The sequence below is a fragment of the Palaemon carinicauda genome, chromosome 4, assembly GCF_036898095.1.
Source record: "Palaemon carinicauda isolate YSFRI2023 chromosome 4, ASM3689809v2, whole genome shotgun sequence".
In the NCBI taxonomy this organism is placed as follows: domain Eukaryota; kingdom Metazoa; phylum Arthropoda; class Malacostraca; order Decapoda; family Palaemonidae; genus Palaemon; species Palaemon carinicauda.
Window position 1 is genome coordinate 92,608,823 of NC_090728.1, and position 17,511 is coordinate 92,626,333.

Here is a 17,511-nt window from a genome sequence, read left to right on the forward strand (position 1 = left end):
GCTACTACCACCCCAATCTGTTTCTCCCCTTCAGAAGCTGCCATGATGGAGGAGATAGCCAAGGACCTGGTGAATGTTTCCTCGTGGCTGGATTGGTGGGCCTCCACACTGGTAGGCTTCCAGTCCTCCTACGATCTCACTATCCCGGAGAACCAGGCCTTACTGAAGGAGCTAATTAGCTCGGGAGGTAAAGCCCTTAAGTTTCTCTCATACCAATCCATCGCGCAGGCCGCCAATTGGTTCTGCGGAAAAGGGACATGCTGCTCAACAAGCTTGTAAGGAGGCTGCCGGACAGAGAAGCGAGGTCCCTGAGGAGCCTACCCCTGTGGGATGACTCAGTTTTCCCCCTGAAGGCAGTGGAAGAGATGGTAGAGAGGGTCAGGAAGCTGAAGGATACTGGAGACTCCAGACCCACTCCAGCGAGAAGACCTACCCATAGAAGGGCACCCTCCGACACCTCCCTTCCTCCTTGTGCCTCACCTAGTTAACCCAGGAGAGACGCCCCTACTACGGCCTGGGCTCACTCTTCGCAGCCCTCCCGTAGAGGAACGTCTTCATCCTTCAGGCCTTCCTAAGCGTCACCCAGAAGAGGTCATTCAGGCCGCGCCTCTAGAAGGAGATAGGGAGAGAGGCCCCCTACTCCTAACGAAGCCTTAGGTGGGGGAGTGCCTCAAATATTCTTGGCAAGCATGGAGAGACCACGGAGCAGATCCGTGGACCGTAGCAGTCCCGAAAGAAGGGTACAGGTTGCCCTTCCTGGCGAACCCCCCACCTCTAATGCCAGATCAACAGGCAGAGTGGTTGGCACCCAAGGACCCCTTAAGAAGGACGGCCCTACAAGAGGAGGTCTCTGCGATGCTGGCGAAAGGGGCGATAGAACCAGTCAAGAACCCGGGCCCGGGGTTCTAGAGCAGACTCTTCGTGGTGGAGAAAGCGACAGAGGGCTGGAGACCAGTCATAGACCTCTCGGCCCTCAACAAGTTCGAGTGCAAGACCGACTTCAAGATGGACACCCCGAAGTCAGTCCTAGCGGCCTTGAGGGAGGGGGACTTCATGATGTCCATAGACCTCAAGGACGCATACTGTACTTCCAAATCCCTGTTCACCCCTCCAGCAGGAAGTACCTAAGGGTGAAATGGGGTACCCAAGCGTTGCAGTTCAAGACCCTCTGCTTCGGTCTGTCCACAGCCCCTCAGGTCTTCACGAGGGTCTTCACAACAGTCTCAGCCTGGGCACACGAACAGGGCATCCGCCTGATTCGGTACCTGGATGACTGGTTGTTGCTTTCAGCCTCAGGGGAAGTACTGAGGGAGCAAGGTGCGAAGCTCCTGCGGTTCTGCAACGTCCTGGGTATCATCATCAACCTAGAGAAGTCCCAACTGATACCCTCCACCAGGATGACCTACCTCGGAATGGTCCTGGACTCCCGGTTGGCAAGAGCTTTCCATTCCACGGAGAGACTAGACAACTTGGACCAGATCCTCCGGCCCTTCCTGTCGGACCAGCCCAGGAGAGCCAAGACTGGTAAAGACTGATAGGCCACCTCGTGTTGGAGAAGCTAGTCCCCCAGGGGAGACTCAAACTCAGGGGAGTTCAGTGGAACCTGAAGGAGACCTGGAACCAGAGAGACTCCCCCCACAAGGTGGTCCCAGTGTTCCCGGAGACGAAGGAAGTCCTAAAGTGGTGGCTCGCCAGATCGAACACCATCAAGGGAATGCCCTTCGTAGCCGACCCTCTGGAGATGCTTCTGTTCACGGACGCATCCAAGAAGGGGTGGGGTGCCCATCTCCTCGGCAGGACAGCAAGAGGAAGTTGGACGGACGAAGAGAAAAACCAGCACATAAACGTACTAGAGATGATGGCAGTGCGAAGAGCGTGCCAAGAGTTCGTCCATCGGCTCCGGGGAAACACCGTGGCATGATGTGCGATAACGCCACGGTGGTGGCCTACATAAAGAAACAAGGAGGACTAAAATCGAAGGAGTTGTGCGTCCTCACGATGGGACTGCTGGAATGGGCCGAAGAGGAACAGATCAAGATCTCAGCAAGGTTCATTCCAGGGAAGAGAAACGTCCTGGCCGACGGCCTCAACAGAATGGGTCAAGTGGTAGGATCCGAGTGGTCCATGCACCTGGAAGTGGCCAAGACCCTCATTCAGAAATGGGGATCGCCAGTGTTGGACCTCTTCGCAACGAGACTGAACGCACAGCTCCCCGTGTTTTGTTCTCCTGTGCCAGATCCAGAAGCGGCGTTCGAGGATGCCTTCCAGCACCCTTGGGACAACCTCGACGTTTATGCCTTCCCTCCCTTCGGGATGCTCAGACAGGTCCTTAACAGGGTGAGGTGAGCGAACAATCTGTGGATGACTTTGGTAGCGCCCTGGTGGCCGGAGAGAGAGTGGTTCGCGGATCTAAAGGAACTGGCGCGCCCTCCACCTTGGCCCCTTCCGGACAGGCCAGACCTTCTCCGGCAACCCCACTTTCAAAGGTTCCATGAGAACCCTCGGTCCCTCCGCCTTCACACGTGGAGGTTATCGAGCGTCTCCTGAGGAAGGAGGGATATTCTTTGAGAACGGCAGCAAGGATGTCAGGGTATCTGAGGCGTTCATCAGCGGCAGTGTACCAGGCAAAGTGGGCCACATTCACTAAGTGGTGCGTCTCGAGGAACATCAAACCATTTAGGGCCTCCATTCCAGAGATAGCGGACTTCCTAGTCTATCTCAGGGACGAGGTAAACATGTCCATCCCAGCCATCAAAGGAGTCTGGGCTGCTCTGGGTCAAGTCTTCCTCCTGAAGGGCATCGACCTGGGTGCCTCCAGACATATCTCGTTGCTCATCAGGAGCTTCGAACAATTGTGTCCCCCTCAAGCCAGTAGGGTGCCCCTGTGGGATGTGGACAGAGTCCTGAAGATGCTGTCAGAACCTCCCTTCGAACCCCTGAAGGACATCTTGGACAAGGAACTCACCCTCAAGACAGTTTTTCTGTTATCTCTGGCATCAGCAAAACGGGTAGGGGAGTTGCACAGACTGTCGTACGAGGTGTCACACTCGAAGGGTTGGCGTGAGGCTACCTTCAGGTTCGTCCCATCCTTTGTGGCAAAGACTCAGAATCCAGCTGTTTGGGATCCCAAGTTTGAAGGGTTCTCAGTGCCGGCAATCCCTCGATCGGACAACTCGAGGGACTTGCTGCTGTGCCCTGTCAGGGCAGTACGAAAATACTTAGAGAGGACAGCCAGACTTCGACCCGAGATCAAGAGTCTGTTCGTCTCCTCGGGACTAGTGAAGAAGCCAGTTTCCAAGAATACTAACTCCTTCTGGCTACGGCAGGTGATCGTCAGGGCCTATAGTAGTGCAGGGGTCCCCCTTCCAGGAAAGCCCAGACCCCACGACATTAGGGGTCTAAGCACTTCATTGGTATTTGAGAAGAATATGCCAGTTGGCCATATCCTGAGGGCAGGTACTTGGTCTAACTAGTCGACCTTCACAGGTCACTACTTGAAGGACTACTCGAGGAAGTCCCTGGACGGGTTCTCGGTAGGTCCCGTCATTTCTGCGCTCCAAACGGTTTAAAGGTGTAGCCCTAGTGATAACCGCGGGTAGTAAGTCCAAGAGACACAGGTTCCTTCCTTAACCCCCTTGTTCTTCCTTCCCCTGCTCCCTTACCGAAATGACTCCAGTAGTCCCATGAAACTGCCATGGGATACACTATCTTTGGAAGGACATGTCTCGTAGGATTTCTTGCAGAGGTGAGTTACTTAGACACTAAGATGGGTTTGTTCCGTAACCGAAATACAAACCACGCTATTTACATTGGGTTTACCTTTCGGCGTAGCTGAAATGGCGAGCCATTAGAATTTAACGAGGGTGTATTACCCCCGCGCTAGTTAGCGGGGGGGTAGGGGAGTGGTAGCTAGCTACCCCTCCCCCCCTCACACACCGGTGAACTGCTCCACTTCACTTTTGGCTCGGACAATGGACAAACGTCTCTGTCTTTGTCCTCGCTTGGCAGCCATTGTTTGTTTTGTCTTTACTTAATCACTTACTTTTCTTTTACTGAATATATATGTAAAAATTTTTTCGTGATTATGTATATATTTGAATATAGAAATCAGTAAGTTTCCTTTTCAGAGTTTGTGCTTGTGTGTGTAGTGTACGATATCTCCGTGGAGCCCTCGGCAGTTAAGCCACCACGGTGTAATTTCATGGGTCGCGATCGAGTTTGACTACGGTCTTTCTCTCTCTCTTTTGAGGTCGTTCACCCTTACTACGTTACTACTTCTGAGTAGCTTCCTTCCCGTGTGGGTGGGGTTGCTACGCCGTACGTTTTGTCTCAATTAGTTTATGAATCTAATTGTATTTGTTAATTTTTCAGCTTTTGTAGAATGATTCCTTTCGGGGTTTTCGTTCTTTTATTTTAGTGTTCATTCATTTTTAAAGTACATAATTACATAGTTACATAATTATAATTGTTATAATTCTGTGTTGGTTACAGCTCGCCTTCCGTGAGTGTAAGTGGTTGTGAGGGGACGTGCCTGTTGTGTAATTCTTGTGTTCTTTTCCCTCGGGTTTCCTCTTCAGAGTCTTCCCGGGGGAATGAATGTTAACTAATGATTTTTGTTTTTTTTATTTTTCACAGTTACCGATCTAGTTCGTTTCTGTAATGTGACAACGGAGTAAGCTGTCTTGTTGAGGCCTGGGGATTTGGCTGTTGCTGCCTCCCCTATAGATCTTCGTCAGGGGCGTGTCTCCTTCTCCTGGAAGTATTCCCGTGACAATTGATAGCTCTCCAGTTCATTTTAGAACACTCAGGAGGCTCGCCTCCTTGGGTGGGTAACTTTCCTTCCGAGGGAAGTTTTCCTGTCCAGGCTTGAGTTTTTTCCCCTTTGGGGGGTTCTCCTCTTGCCTTTATTTCGTGTGACTATGCTCTTGATGCTGAGCGGTCGCACCTGCAGTTACGCTCAAGGGGCTGGGCAACTGCAGGAGCCCCTCTTCGGAGGATTGCTCTTTTTAGGTCACTGGCTGACCCGTCTCTTCTATGAAGTGTTTCGTTCGTGAGGGAGTACACTCATAGAGACTCCTCTTCTGCTGTTGTTGCTGTTGGCCGCCTTCGCCGTAGGCTCACCGTCCGCTTCGTCGTAAGGGCCTCCCATCTCCCTATAAGGGTGCTAAGAGGCGCCTTTTTGAATCTCCGTATGCAGCCTGCAGCTCCTACCTCCTTAGATCTCTCCGGGGATCGATCTCCAACGCCTTCCTGGCCTTCCGCCCCTGGTGCAGATGGACAGCAGTCTGACCTCGTCTTCCGACGGGTAACGGTCCCTTAAGGGCAAAGGGTTGCCTCCCACGGGGGTGCTTCCCTTGCGTGTCAGGGTTCCCCTGCGCGCCCTTCTGCAGTGTTAGCGCACAGGCTCTCTCCTGCTCAGTGTTAGCGCACAGGCGCTCTCCTGCTCAGTGTTAGCGCACAGGCGCTCTCCTGCTCATCAGCGTTTTCCTGATCACTAGCGCTCTCCTGTTCGACCGCTCGCCAACACGCCGTCGCTTGCCAACGCGCTATCGCTTGCCAACGCGCCTTCACTCGCCTACGGGCCGTCTCTCGCCAAGACGCGCCATCACCCGTCAACGCGCCATCGCCCGTCAACGCGCCATCGCCCGCCTACACGCCATCGGTCTCCCGACCGCCTGCGCTCGCCCGCGCACATGCGCTCCAATGTTCGCCCTCGCACGAACCAACGGTGTTTCCATCGCGCGAACCAACGGTGTTTCCATCGCGCGAACCAACGGTGTTTCCATCGCGCGAATCGACCGTGTTCCATGGCGCGAACCGACGGTGTTCCATTGCGCGAACCTGCGGTGTTCCATCGCGCGAACCGACGGTGTTCCATCGCGCGAACCGACGGTGTTCCATCGCGCGAACCGACGGGGTTCCATCGCGCGAACCGACGGTGTTCCATCGCGCGAGCGCTGGCTTGTTTCCTGGAGTAGCCATTGCTTGCCTACGGGTCATCACTCGCCTGTGAACTATCAGATTACGACCGCCAGCTCTCACCCTTCCAACCACGCTCGCCCTCCTTCTGCGCTCCCTCGCGCACTTTCGTCCACGCTCCTTCGTGCCCGCGCACTGGCGCGTCCACGTTCGGCCACTCGCGAACCATTGATTTACCTTCACGCGAGCACCAGGGCGATTGCGACTGCGATTCCCGTTGGGGTTTCGCAACACGGCCAGCCTGGCGAGTCTTCTGGAACGCGTATTTCCAGAACACGGTCTTCACCCCGTAAACGCAGAGCATGGCACGTGTAAGAGCAGGAAGAATCTTCAGAGAGGTCTGGGCAACATTCTTTCCAGAACCTGGGTTAGCCCTCCCTCCTCGTCATTCCCTGGAAGAGTCGTGCCAGGGGAATTTTTCCTTTCGAGATTTCTCCGTCGGGCAAGGGGTGACTGGTTTAGCCCTTCCTCTTCTCCGTCCCGTGGAAGGGGCTTACCAGGTCCTTTCCCTTCTCGGTTGCGACCCGAGGTTTTGTACAAGGAAGCTCCAGGAAGATCATAGGTACTTCCCTCCTCTCAGGCTCAAGCACCTTTGCGTTCCGTCGCCAAGTTTCAATCTTGCGGGCAAACTCGATGTTGGAGCATCTAGACGCAGTGACCAAGTGCTTCCCCTCGGGTGTCTCATCCGTGGATGTCGGCAAGCTCAGACACTCTTCCATTCTTGGGAAGAGCTTGTTTGAGCCCAAGGACAGAGACATGGACAGCTGTTGTGCGGAGGAAGTCGACTTCCGTTTTCACTCCTCCAAGGCGCTTTCTTCCAGACCCTGCAGGCCTCCATCGCCTCTTCTTTCAGCCTCGTCGGCCTAAGTTATCGGACCGGCTACAGCAGCTAAGACAAGGTGTACAATAGCAGTTCCCTCCTGTCAGGGACAGGTAGCACGGGAGGCTCTCCCGAGGAGGCATAATCCTAGAGGGAGCGGCAGAGTTCACAAACTCTAGGATTGGCAACCCCCCCTTGCAGGTCTCACGCTGGGAGGATGCCTAAGGTTACTCATCCGAATAACAGCTTCCCGATGCCGATTCCTGCACGATCTCCGTGATCAGCCAAGGATATCGCGCCTCGCTCTTACCATCTCTCCGTCTCTGTCAGCGAATCCAGTGTCACTGAACCTCTATGCCATGGGGCGGCAAGAGTTTTGCCCGTTTGGGCAGAAGGATCCATGCCTTAGGAGAAGGTCCTCCATAGGGTCGTCGACGGCTTCACCCCCCGGCTTCTTCAGCCGATCCTTTCTCGTAGGAAAGCATCCGAGACGGGAGTTCCGTCGTCGACCTCTCAGATCTAATCAAATTTGTCAAACAAACTTCGTCCAGCGTGGAACAGCAGAGTCGATCAGACTGGTAACGAGGCGACAGGACTCCTTAGGCTCTGGATCGGAAGGACGGATACTTCCAGTTTCCATTCCAGGAAGCTCTTGGAATTCAGTCTAGACTACAGGTGTTCCTGCTCAAGATGCGGTGTGGCGATCCCGCCGCGGCATCGCAGGTTTTTCCTCAGAGAACTCTCTCTGCTTTCCTCATGGCCGCTCAGGAGTAGGCTTCCGCCTCCTTCGCTTTTTGGAGGTCTGGTCAACCCCGGTAGGCTTGGGTTCGACCTTCTTCAACACCGGGAAAAGCTTCCGGGTCTTTACCAAGAGTGAGGGATCATGGTAATTTGCTAGGAGCCTTCTCTACTTCTGCCTCAACATCTGGAGTATCTAGCCATGATATTGAGTCAACGGCCATACCACGTTGAAAACACCGCTTCTCGTCCGATCAGCGAAGTTAAGCAACGTTGGGTCTGGTCAGTACTTGGATGGGTGACCGCCTGGGAACACCAGATGCTGTTGCCTCCTTCTCCGAGCCTTCCCTTCTGTTGACTGTGGCAAGGCTGAGGAGAGTCGCAGTACCTGTTCTCAGTCAAGCAGAGCTTTCAGCCCTACCTTGGAACGTTTCCTGGGTCTCTTTTCCTCATTGTCCCGTCTAGAGTCCCGAACGGTCGCCTCAGGATAAGTTCCCTGTGAGGCGGCCCAAGTTCCGGTGGTATCAAAGCAACTATTAACCGGACTTTCTGGCCCCTATGGGACCAGCGGAACGTTTAGACCCGCAATGGGTGTTGCCCTATTGAACCTCTTGCATGGGAGTGGATATTCTCGTCCTTTCCCCACATTTTGATGCTGTTCTCGGACTCGTCAAAGAAGGGGGGGGGGCATGTTCCGGTTCAGGCTTATGGTCAGGACCGGAAGGATACCTCCCCATCATTCAGGCAGGCTTAGGGGCCGTAGTCTGGCCCCTCTACAGATCCTACAGTTCCTGCCGAGTCGCTCCGTGCGCGACGACTTCATGATACTGGCGTATTCCAACCAGCAAGGGAGGCATTTTCATACCTTCGCATCTTGCAGTAGAGATACTGAGATGATCCGAGGTCCTCTCAATACCACTATCGGCTCGCTCATTCCGGGCAGAGGAATGTTCTCTCCGACTACCTGAGCAGAGCCTCGCAGATGGAGAGTACCTGGGGGTCTTTGGCCTGTAGTTACCAGCAAGTCCTGGCCTGGGGGACCTGATCGCGACAGCCTGGAACTTCAAGCTTCCGCTGTTCTTCCCCCCGGTCTCAGACCCCAAGACTCTTTGGCAGGATGCTTTCTGGTGATGGTGGGACAACATCGACGCCTGCGTCTTCCCACCATTGTTGTCTGTTGAGCATGGGTCTCAACACGACCAGGTTGTCTGTCAACCTTTCGATGGCCCTGAGAGCTCCATTGTGACTATACGCAGAACGGTTTCCGGACCCTCTGCTTCCCCTGACGGAACTCCCGGGAGAGCTTCTTTCACGGCACAGGCTACTCAAACAACCACACTACAACATCTTTCACGAGCCGTTGCTTCGCTTCGGCTTCACGCCTGGAGACACTACGCCGCCTCCTCAAGAAGAGACAACCCGCTACAGTCGCTGAGCGGAGGTCGCGTCACCTGCGATAGTCATCTGCAGGGGTCTACCAGGCGAAGTGAAGAGTCTTCTGTGGTTGGTGTCGTGGGAGAGATACCTCTTCCCTCGAGGCCTCTTCTCCAGCAGTTACGGAGTTACTGTATTGCTTTTCGGCGGGAGGAAACTCTTTTCCGCTCTCGGCAGCGAAGCCTTTCGCTCAGCCTTTCCCTGGCCTTCGGGCTGAAAGGAATAGACTTTTTCCTTCCCGCTGGACCTTTCTTCGCTCATGCGAAGCTGCGAACGTCCCTGCCCCCTGTTGGAGTGAGACCACCTCCATGGAGCATGGTTCGGACTCTTTAGTCCCTTAAGAGATCTTCTCAAGAACCATTACGTCAGGCCTCTGATCGTATTCCGTCTTGGGGGACGGTGTTCCTGCTCACTCTGGCCTCGGCCAGTGTGTAAGCAATCTTCTTGGTCTCGTACGACTCCGCCCTTTCAAGAGAATAGGGGAAGGCAACATTCAGGTTCACTCTTGAGTTGTTTGCTAGACTCAGAATCTTGGGGTCCCGGCCCTTCGGTCCAACTCCTTCAAGATTTCGAGTCTCCATTCTGTATCAGATGACCCAAACCTTCTCATTCTTGCCAGTAAAGGAATTGAGGGGTTATCTTTGAGAACAGCTGCTGTTTGTCCTCACTAGCAGCCGGGTTGGGAGCACAGGAAGGACACAGGGGAGAGTCACCAGTATACCTCTTCAGCTCGGACTCAAGGACATTCATCTCGACCTGAATCCAGACCCTCCCCCGTCACGTCGCCCTACAGCACGATGTCGGATACATCGCAACGTCCCTCGCCTTCGAGTAGAACTACTCTGTGACGCAGGTGCTACAAGCTGGAGTCTGGAAGCGTCTAATGACCTTCGCAGCCCGCTTCCTGCAGGACGTGACCCACAGGAGTATCGATACGTTTCTATCGCTCTGTGGTGGCTACACAACAGCTGGTCTAACCTCAGGCTCCTTTTTGGATAGGTAGCAGAAGGTTGAGGGCATTGTTTTAGTCTGCATGAACGAAAGAAGTATGTCTGGCCCTTACTTCTTTCTTCATCGTCTCCTCTACTGGGGAAGCAGCATCCTGGTCTCTGCATAGCTGACCTCAAACCTCTGCAGGTAAACCATGCTTCCTTGTGTTCCGAGTATTGAGTCAATACTGTCGCGTCCCCCATACCCTGACGAGGTGGTATTGGGAACGTCCTAACCCAGAGTTCCTTCTGGAACTCCAGGTCAACTGCCTAGGACGGGTCACACTTTTTTCCTTCACACACAAGCTTATGTAGGCCACACGTTTCCTTGCGGAGCAAGGAACTTGTGAGGTGCAGGAACTCCTTTTTTCGAGTGCGACTCACTCGGATTCTGAGTCCCCGGGTAAAGCCAAAGCCTGTATGGCTGGGGACTTTCCACCCTTCCTAAGGGGTAAGTCACCCAATGTAAATAGCGTGGTTTGTATTTCGGTTACGGAACAAATGACAAATTCGGAGATAATTTGTATTTTTCCTAACTATACAAACCTTAGCTATTTACACATATTTGCCCGCCAGCCCTGTCCCCCAAGGCAAGTCCTACCTCTAAGCGAAGTGAAGCAGTTCACCGGTGTGTGAGGGGGGGAGGGGTAGCTAGCTACCACTTCCCTACCCCCCTGCTAACTAGCGCGGGGGTGATACACCCTCGTTAAATTCTAATGGCTCGCCATTTCAGCTACGCCGAAAGGTAAACCCAATGTAAATAGCTAAGGTTTGTATGGTTAGGAAAAATACAAATTATCTCCGAATTTGTCATTTTTAATATTGAAAGATGAGTGATGTAAAGTCAGAAATATTGTAAGGTGAAATGACGTAAAGCTTAGCACAGTATTACTGTATTCAGTACAGTACTGTGTTTTTGTTAGTACTGGAGAGATTGAAATGACTGCTGTTGACTTCTCTTTGTCTCAATTGGATTCTGCAATACAAAGAGGAGAGTTTGCTACAATCTGAGGCTACCAGCACATGCATGAGTGTTGTCCCAGGCTTGTGGATGGATAGTCCTTTTAGCTCATGAGCACTTGGTTTCTTGGCACAGGCACCCTCTCACCAGAAGTGATTGTATTTAATATGTCTTGGTGTTTCTGGGTTTCTATTGGTGCCAGGAAGCATTTTCCTAATTAACACAGATGTTCAGTTGTGGTTAAACCAAAGGGTTTTATTTGGTTTATTGTCTTGGTAGTGCTTAGTTACATGTCATTATCAAGTAATGTCCTGAATTCAGATCCCATCCCGTTGAGATACTACCGCTAGGGAGTTATGGGGTCCTTTGACTGGCCAGACAGTACTACATGGGACCCTTCTCTCTAGTTACGGTTCTTTCCCTTTGCCTACACAGACACCAAATAGTCTGGCCTATTCTTTACAGATTCTCCTCTGTCCTCATACACCAGACAACACTGAGATTGCCAAATAATTCTTCTTCACTCAAGGGGTTAACGACTGTACTGTAATTATTTAGTGGCTACTTTCCTCTTGGTAATGGTAGAAGAGACTCTTCAGCTATGGTAAGCAGCTCTTCTAGAAGGACACTCCAAAATCAAACCATTGTTCTCTAGTCTTGGGTAGTGCCATAGCCTCTGTACCATGGTCTTCCACTGTCTTTGGTTAGAGTTCTCTTGCTTGAGGGTACACTCAGGCACACTTCTATCTAGTTTCTCTTCCTCCTGTTTTATTAAAGTTTTTATGGTTTTTATAGCAAATATTTATTTTAATATTACTATACTGTACTTAAGATATTTTATTTTTCTTTATTTCCTATCCTCACTTAGCTATTTTCCCTGTTGGGGCCCCTGGGCTTATAGCATCTTGCTTTTCCAATTAGGGTTGTAGCTTAGCATTTAATAATAATGATAATTTGTATTGAATTACTGCTCCGTCATCTTATTTTATAGTCCAATAGATTTCTTTGTTAGCTGTGATATCAGTCTGAAAGCATGCTTATCTTATTTCTCAAATGAATCTATCAGTAGAAAATTTGAGCTTTTTGGAATGTTTTCAATAATTGTGTTCAAGTTTTAAAAGAAATTAATGTTGAGTGAATTGCTGCTTAGGTAGATTTATTTTCCTTTTAGGTAAATGATTATCTTGAGATTTTATTTTTTTATGATATAAGATAAAAATTTATTGTTAGTGAAAGTATCTTTCCTTATTTTCTCCTGTATCTCTATTTCTTTTATAGGTGTATGTATTTGGGTTGAGATGTCAAAATTGGCACGGCGTGGTGCCAAGGGCCGCTCACCCCGCCAGCGTAGCATGGTCGACTATTTTTCTTCTCGTGAGATGAAAGAAAATAGTATGTCAAATCCACTCCGATCATCTAAACCTAATAAGCCTGTTGCTAAAGTGTAAGTAGGATTTATAATTGTTTCTATGCAGCATACAAACCTTTGTCCTTTAATGAAGGATATTATTTTAGCTCGAGCTGAAATCTGTCGTTAAAAGTTGAATAATGAGCGTTTATCCAACTAGGGTAAGGAGCCTTCCTCCCTTCTAGTCAAATAGTCTTTTCTTTCGTTTCAACTGCTGCTAGGGACGGATGCATGAGAGAGCTCTGTAACTATAAATTCTTTCACTTTCCAGAAAGTTAATTTGTTCCGTAATTGGAATACAAACCTGTGCTATTTGTATGGATATTACTTTCGGCAAAGCTGAAAGGATGACCCTTCAGAAAATTAGCGAGGGTTAACCACCCATCCCGCTAGTTAGCGAAGGGGTTGTTTGTTAGTAACTACCCCTCTCGCTCACACACATGTGATTGTACTCAACTTTGCTTTTGGCTTATACAATGAACCGTTGCTTCCGCTCTTTATCAAGGGGTCCTCGACTTACGATGTTGATCTGTTCTTAAGACGCGGTATACAGTAACCCGAATTTCAGTGTAAGTTGGAACATCATAAATAAATTACTCTATACGTATTGTACTATAACAAAATGTAACAAAGGACAATAAAAGTATTAGAAAATTAGAAAACAATTCCTTACCACATGCATTAACCCACGAAGGACGACCCGTCCATATAATGGATGCATTAATTGCCATCAACTAGCGAGCGTCTATATTGTGGATGCATTTTTTTCATCTTTTCTCCCTCATACGTATGCCTCTAGCTCCGCCTTCTATTGTCGTCACAGGCTACTTTAACCTATCAGTGATCGTTTACAAAGCAAAGTTGCCAGAAATCTTATACTTTGAGGTTATAGGAGTGTGCTGAGCATGCGCCGTTGGCGATGGGGTTAGGTGCCGTTTAGCCTATCGATCGAGATTTTGTTATTGGTTGGCGGGATAAAAGATATTGATTACCTTTATGATTCAGAAACAAGTGCTGATGATTTGGACAGCCATAGTGAGCATGATAATGATGATTATATTACTAATAGTGATGTTTATGATGAAGATCTTGACATTGAACCTGTTGCTTCATCCTGTCTTTTGTGTTAGTAGGGCAGAAGCCCTACTAACACAAAAGACATCACTCACAGGAACAATAAAGATTAATTCTATATTTAGTTCTAAATGCTTATATTATCTATCAGCAAAATGCTGATAGGCAATCCAAGAGATAGTTATAAACGCTGTAATATTTTTGTAAATCCGCATTACCAAATGGTGAAAAAGTGTCACTTGATATGTTGATATATAATTTTTTTTTACCACGCTATTACTAGATAGAATATTCTGATTTTTTTGGGAATTTTTCAAAATTACATTCTTTACAAAATTAGCACTGTTATAACAAATAGGAATAATAAGTTTTGTAATAATCCAGCTTCAAAGTGACTTTGATTTTTTTTGCAACTGTGATTTCTAAAGACTTTTTTTTTTTTATATCCAAAGTAATTAACAATGTATTAAACAATAAATGCCATATTGAAAAAGCTCATCTTCTTGCGGTTTCAATGATACCAAATACTTAAATATTAGAGTGAAAAATAATATATTTACAGTTTTTTTTTTCTTTTTTCTATAAATATCAATAAACCGTCTTCGTCCTTTGGCGGCGGCGACCGTCGTCCTTCGTGGGTTAAAGTAAATTTTAATTAAAAAAAAGGAAAATTCCTTACCGTATTCCTACTAGCTGAAAACTCTTCACTTTCACTTTCTTCCCCCCTTTCTTTTTTCAACTCTTCAAACAATCTTATCGCCTTCTCCTGAATCACCATAAGGCGCACCGGAATACGCCGTTGATTTTGATCTTCCAACCAATACCAATAATCTTTCCATTTCAATAATTAAACCACTACGCTGCTTGGTTATCACTGTTGCTTTCATAGGAGCAGATCCTGTCACTTGTTCAACGATGCGCTCTTTATCCTTACGAATGGTAGCCATGGTCGAACGACTAAGGCCAAGCGACTGGCCAATGTTCGTTGGCGTTTCACTGTTTTTAGATCGCTTAATAATGTCTAATTTCACTTCCATGGTGATTGCCTTTCTTTTCTTTGATGCACTACCATCAGAAGAATCTGCATTACGCTTTGGAGCACTAAAGGAAGGGAAAAAGTTTAAAAAAACCAACCAAACACGTGAGAGAAAGAACTGGCGTACACAACCAAAATGGCGTTTCACTGAAACTGAGTGATGCGACTGACGCCGTCTTCCTGGCCCACAACCACAACAAAGCGTATTCATCCGCTGTGCACTAGAAACTAGTTCGTAATTATTTACGTCGCTTACGACGTTCGTAACCTCGAAACAGTGTAAGTCGGGACCGTCATAACCCGAGGAATTCCTGTCAGTATTTTTGGACTGCCATTATTCTTTTTGTGCTTTTTCTTTCAGATTGTGTTTGTGTTTGCGTGTGTTAGTGCCCCTGCATGCCGATCATGCTAACCTGCCCTGGTCCTGAGAGCCGCTCCTGCGGTACCTTCACGTCATCCGAAGATACCGATCCTCACAGTCTGTGTCCGGCTTGCCAGGGTCAGCGCTGTACGGAGGAGAGTAGGACTAAGTGTAGTGCATGTCGGGAGTGGTCTGCCTCCCAATGGGAAAAATTTGGCTGACGGCAGAAGTCTAAAAGTGATTCTTTTTCGAAGGTTTCTTTGAAGCAGAAAAAACCTAAAGCTTGTTCTTCTACTTCCTTACATTCCTCCAAAGCTGCTGCTTCTACTCCCCGACATTTCTCCAAAGCTTCTTTGTTCCAGCGCAAATACAAACTCTTCGCTATTTATAGGGGTATTCCTTTTCAGCGAAGCTGATAGTCTAGCCAAGACAATTTTAGTGAGGGATAATTACCCCCATCCCCTAGTTAGCAGTTGGGGGCTAGGGTATCCCGGCTACCCTGCTCACTCACACCAGTCGGCTGAGTAACCACTTTTGCTTTTGGCTAGGGCAAGTGCAGACGTACCGTCGCTCTCTCCCGTATTTTAGACTTGCCTTAGCTAATAATTTTCCTTTTTCTTGTTGCAGGTGTGTGTGTGACTGCAGTCCCGGTATGCAGACATTTCTTGGTCCCGAGGGCCGCATGTGCGGTGCCTTCATGTTGTCTGTTGAGAGGAGCCGTCACCTACTGTGCCCGACTTGCCGGGGCCATTGGTGTTCACGGGACAACACCTGAGATCAGTGTCGAGGGTGGCCTGCTTCCCAGTGGGAGAGGTTTGGGCGTAGGAAGAAGTCTAAGCGGGATTCTTCACCTTCTCTTTCTGAAGCTATTCCTCGGTGGGGAACTTCCGGAGTACGGCCGAGTAGCAGCACATGGCTTGTGACTCCAGGTCAACCCTGTGGGATAGGTGAAGGCGTTGACTCCCCTAGCGAGTCTGCTACTTCCCTTTCCCCATGGAGCGCCTGGTCTTTCTCGGATATTGCATCCTTTTGGCCATTGTTGGGTGTCGATGGTCCTCTCTTGAAGTAAGTTCTGTTCGAATTCCTTCTGTTGGGAGCAGAGGGAAGGTGGTTATCTCCTTCCTCTGCGGAGGTTGAACCTCCTTGTGACACCTAAATTTTTGCTGATCCACCAGGGGCATTGGCAGAGCATTCTCATAAGCAGGTATCCCCTTCGGGCGAACGAGTCTCGGTCGCGAGAGAAGACTGCCACTGGGCATCGGCGGTCCCTGTACGCTTATGGTTCTCCTCTGGGGCTGTAGGAAGAGCTTTATCTTAAGGGGTTTGTGACCCCTCTCCATCCTAGACGTTCTCCTCTCATGCTGTGAGGATAGGTCTCTTTGAACCTGCTGGTTCTCCTTACATTGATACTTTGGGGTCTCATGATGATCACCCTTTGGGCTGGCATGATCGTGAGCCTTTGGGCTCTCGTCATGTTGATCCTGCTGGTTCTCATGACCGTAGGAGTCCTTCGGGCCTCCGTTGCGCTGAACCTTTGTATTCTCGTGACTTGGAACTTCCGGGTTCCAGTTACGCTGAGTCTTCGGGCTCTCGTAACGGTAGTTACATTCAGCCTTCGGGCTCTCGTGCCATCAGTCACACTGGACCTTCTTGTTTTATGATTAGAACTTACCTGGCAGTTATATATATATAGCTATAGTCTCTAGTCTCTGACTTTCGGCAGAATTTTTCAAAGATTGCGGCAACCGCCTTGTGGTGGTTGTGTGGTTAGGTGGTTAACAACCCTTACAGGGTGGTACTTGGAATCATTCCCGTTTTCTGTTCTTCAGATCATCTCTGCCGGCCGGATCGACAACACGTTGGTCCGTCATTAGAGTTTTTTCTTTCGCTTTCCCTGTGTCGCTGTACCAGTCTGCTCTTTGGTGAAGTACATTGATTTGGGGATTTGGCAATCGTGTTTTGTTTCTTCTGTGTGTTTTGCATTTTGATTATTATGAGTGATAAGCTTCATTTTCGTGTGTGTGCGAATGAGGAGTGCAAGGTGAGGTTGCCGAAAATGTCAGTAGACCCTCACACCGTATGTTTGGGTTGTAGGGGTTTTGAATGTGCACTTAATAAGAGGTGCAAAGAATGTAAGGTTTTGAATGAGAAGGATTGGTTGGCTATGAAGCGCTATGTGCATAAAATAGAGCTCGATAGAGTTAGGAGAGCTTCTAGGTCTAAATCTAAGTCTGTTAGCGAGCTTAGTGTTGATTTATCCTTTGAACCTGTAATTAATTCCTCTTTGGAAGTTGATCCTTCCCCTGAGGTAGTAACTCCTGCCCCTTCTACAGGATCCGTATCTGCGGATGACCCTCGGTACGCTAGGATGGCTGCCGAATTGAAGGCCATTAAAGTTCAACTTGCAGCCTTTAAAGGTAAGCCTAATGAAAGTGAGATTAGTGCTTGTGAAAGTGCAGTGGAGGTGGCGACTGACCGAACCTGTCATTACCCTAGGTCTAGACCTCTACCAAGCTCCCAGGACCAAGGGAGAAGGTACGTCGATAACCGAAAGGGAGTGAGAGGTACGTACCCTCGGTCAGCCGTCGCCTCAGGCAGTCCTGTTGCCAGTAACCAGGCTGCTCTTGACCGCCACGGAAAAGGTGTGTCGAACGTGATGGTTTCTTCCCCAAATCCCTCTCCCAGACGCAAATGGAAGTTTGAGGCGTCAA

General features: G+C 49.4%; 1 protein-coding gene and 1 non-coding gene across 2 annotated transcripts in view; both read left to right on the forward strand.

Annotated features, from left to right (window-relative positions):
* Window positions 1-17,511, forward strand: part of LOC137640061 (recQ-like DNA helicase Blm) — a 394,741-nt gene that overhangs the window by 11,015 nt on the left and 366,215 nt on the right. Inside the window, exon 2 of the mRNA XM_068372487.1 lies at window positions 12,200-12,365. Within this exon, the coding sequence (XP_068228588.1) occupies window positions 12,220-12,365 (146 nt within the window). The 5' untranslated portion in view covers window positions 12,200-12,219. The remainder of the gene's footprint in view (window positions 1-12,199; window positions 12,366-17,511) is intronic.
* On the forward strand, window positions 7,750-7,868 carry LOC137640320 (5S ribosomal RNA). The gene has a single exon (XR_011044335.1). It is a non-coding gene; the product is annotated as a 5S ribosomal RNA (ribosomal RNA).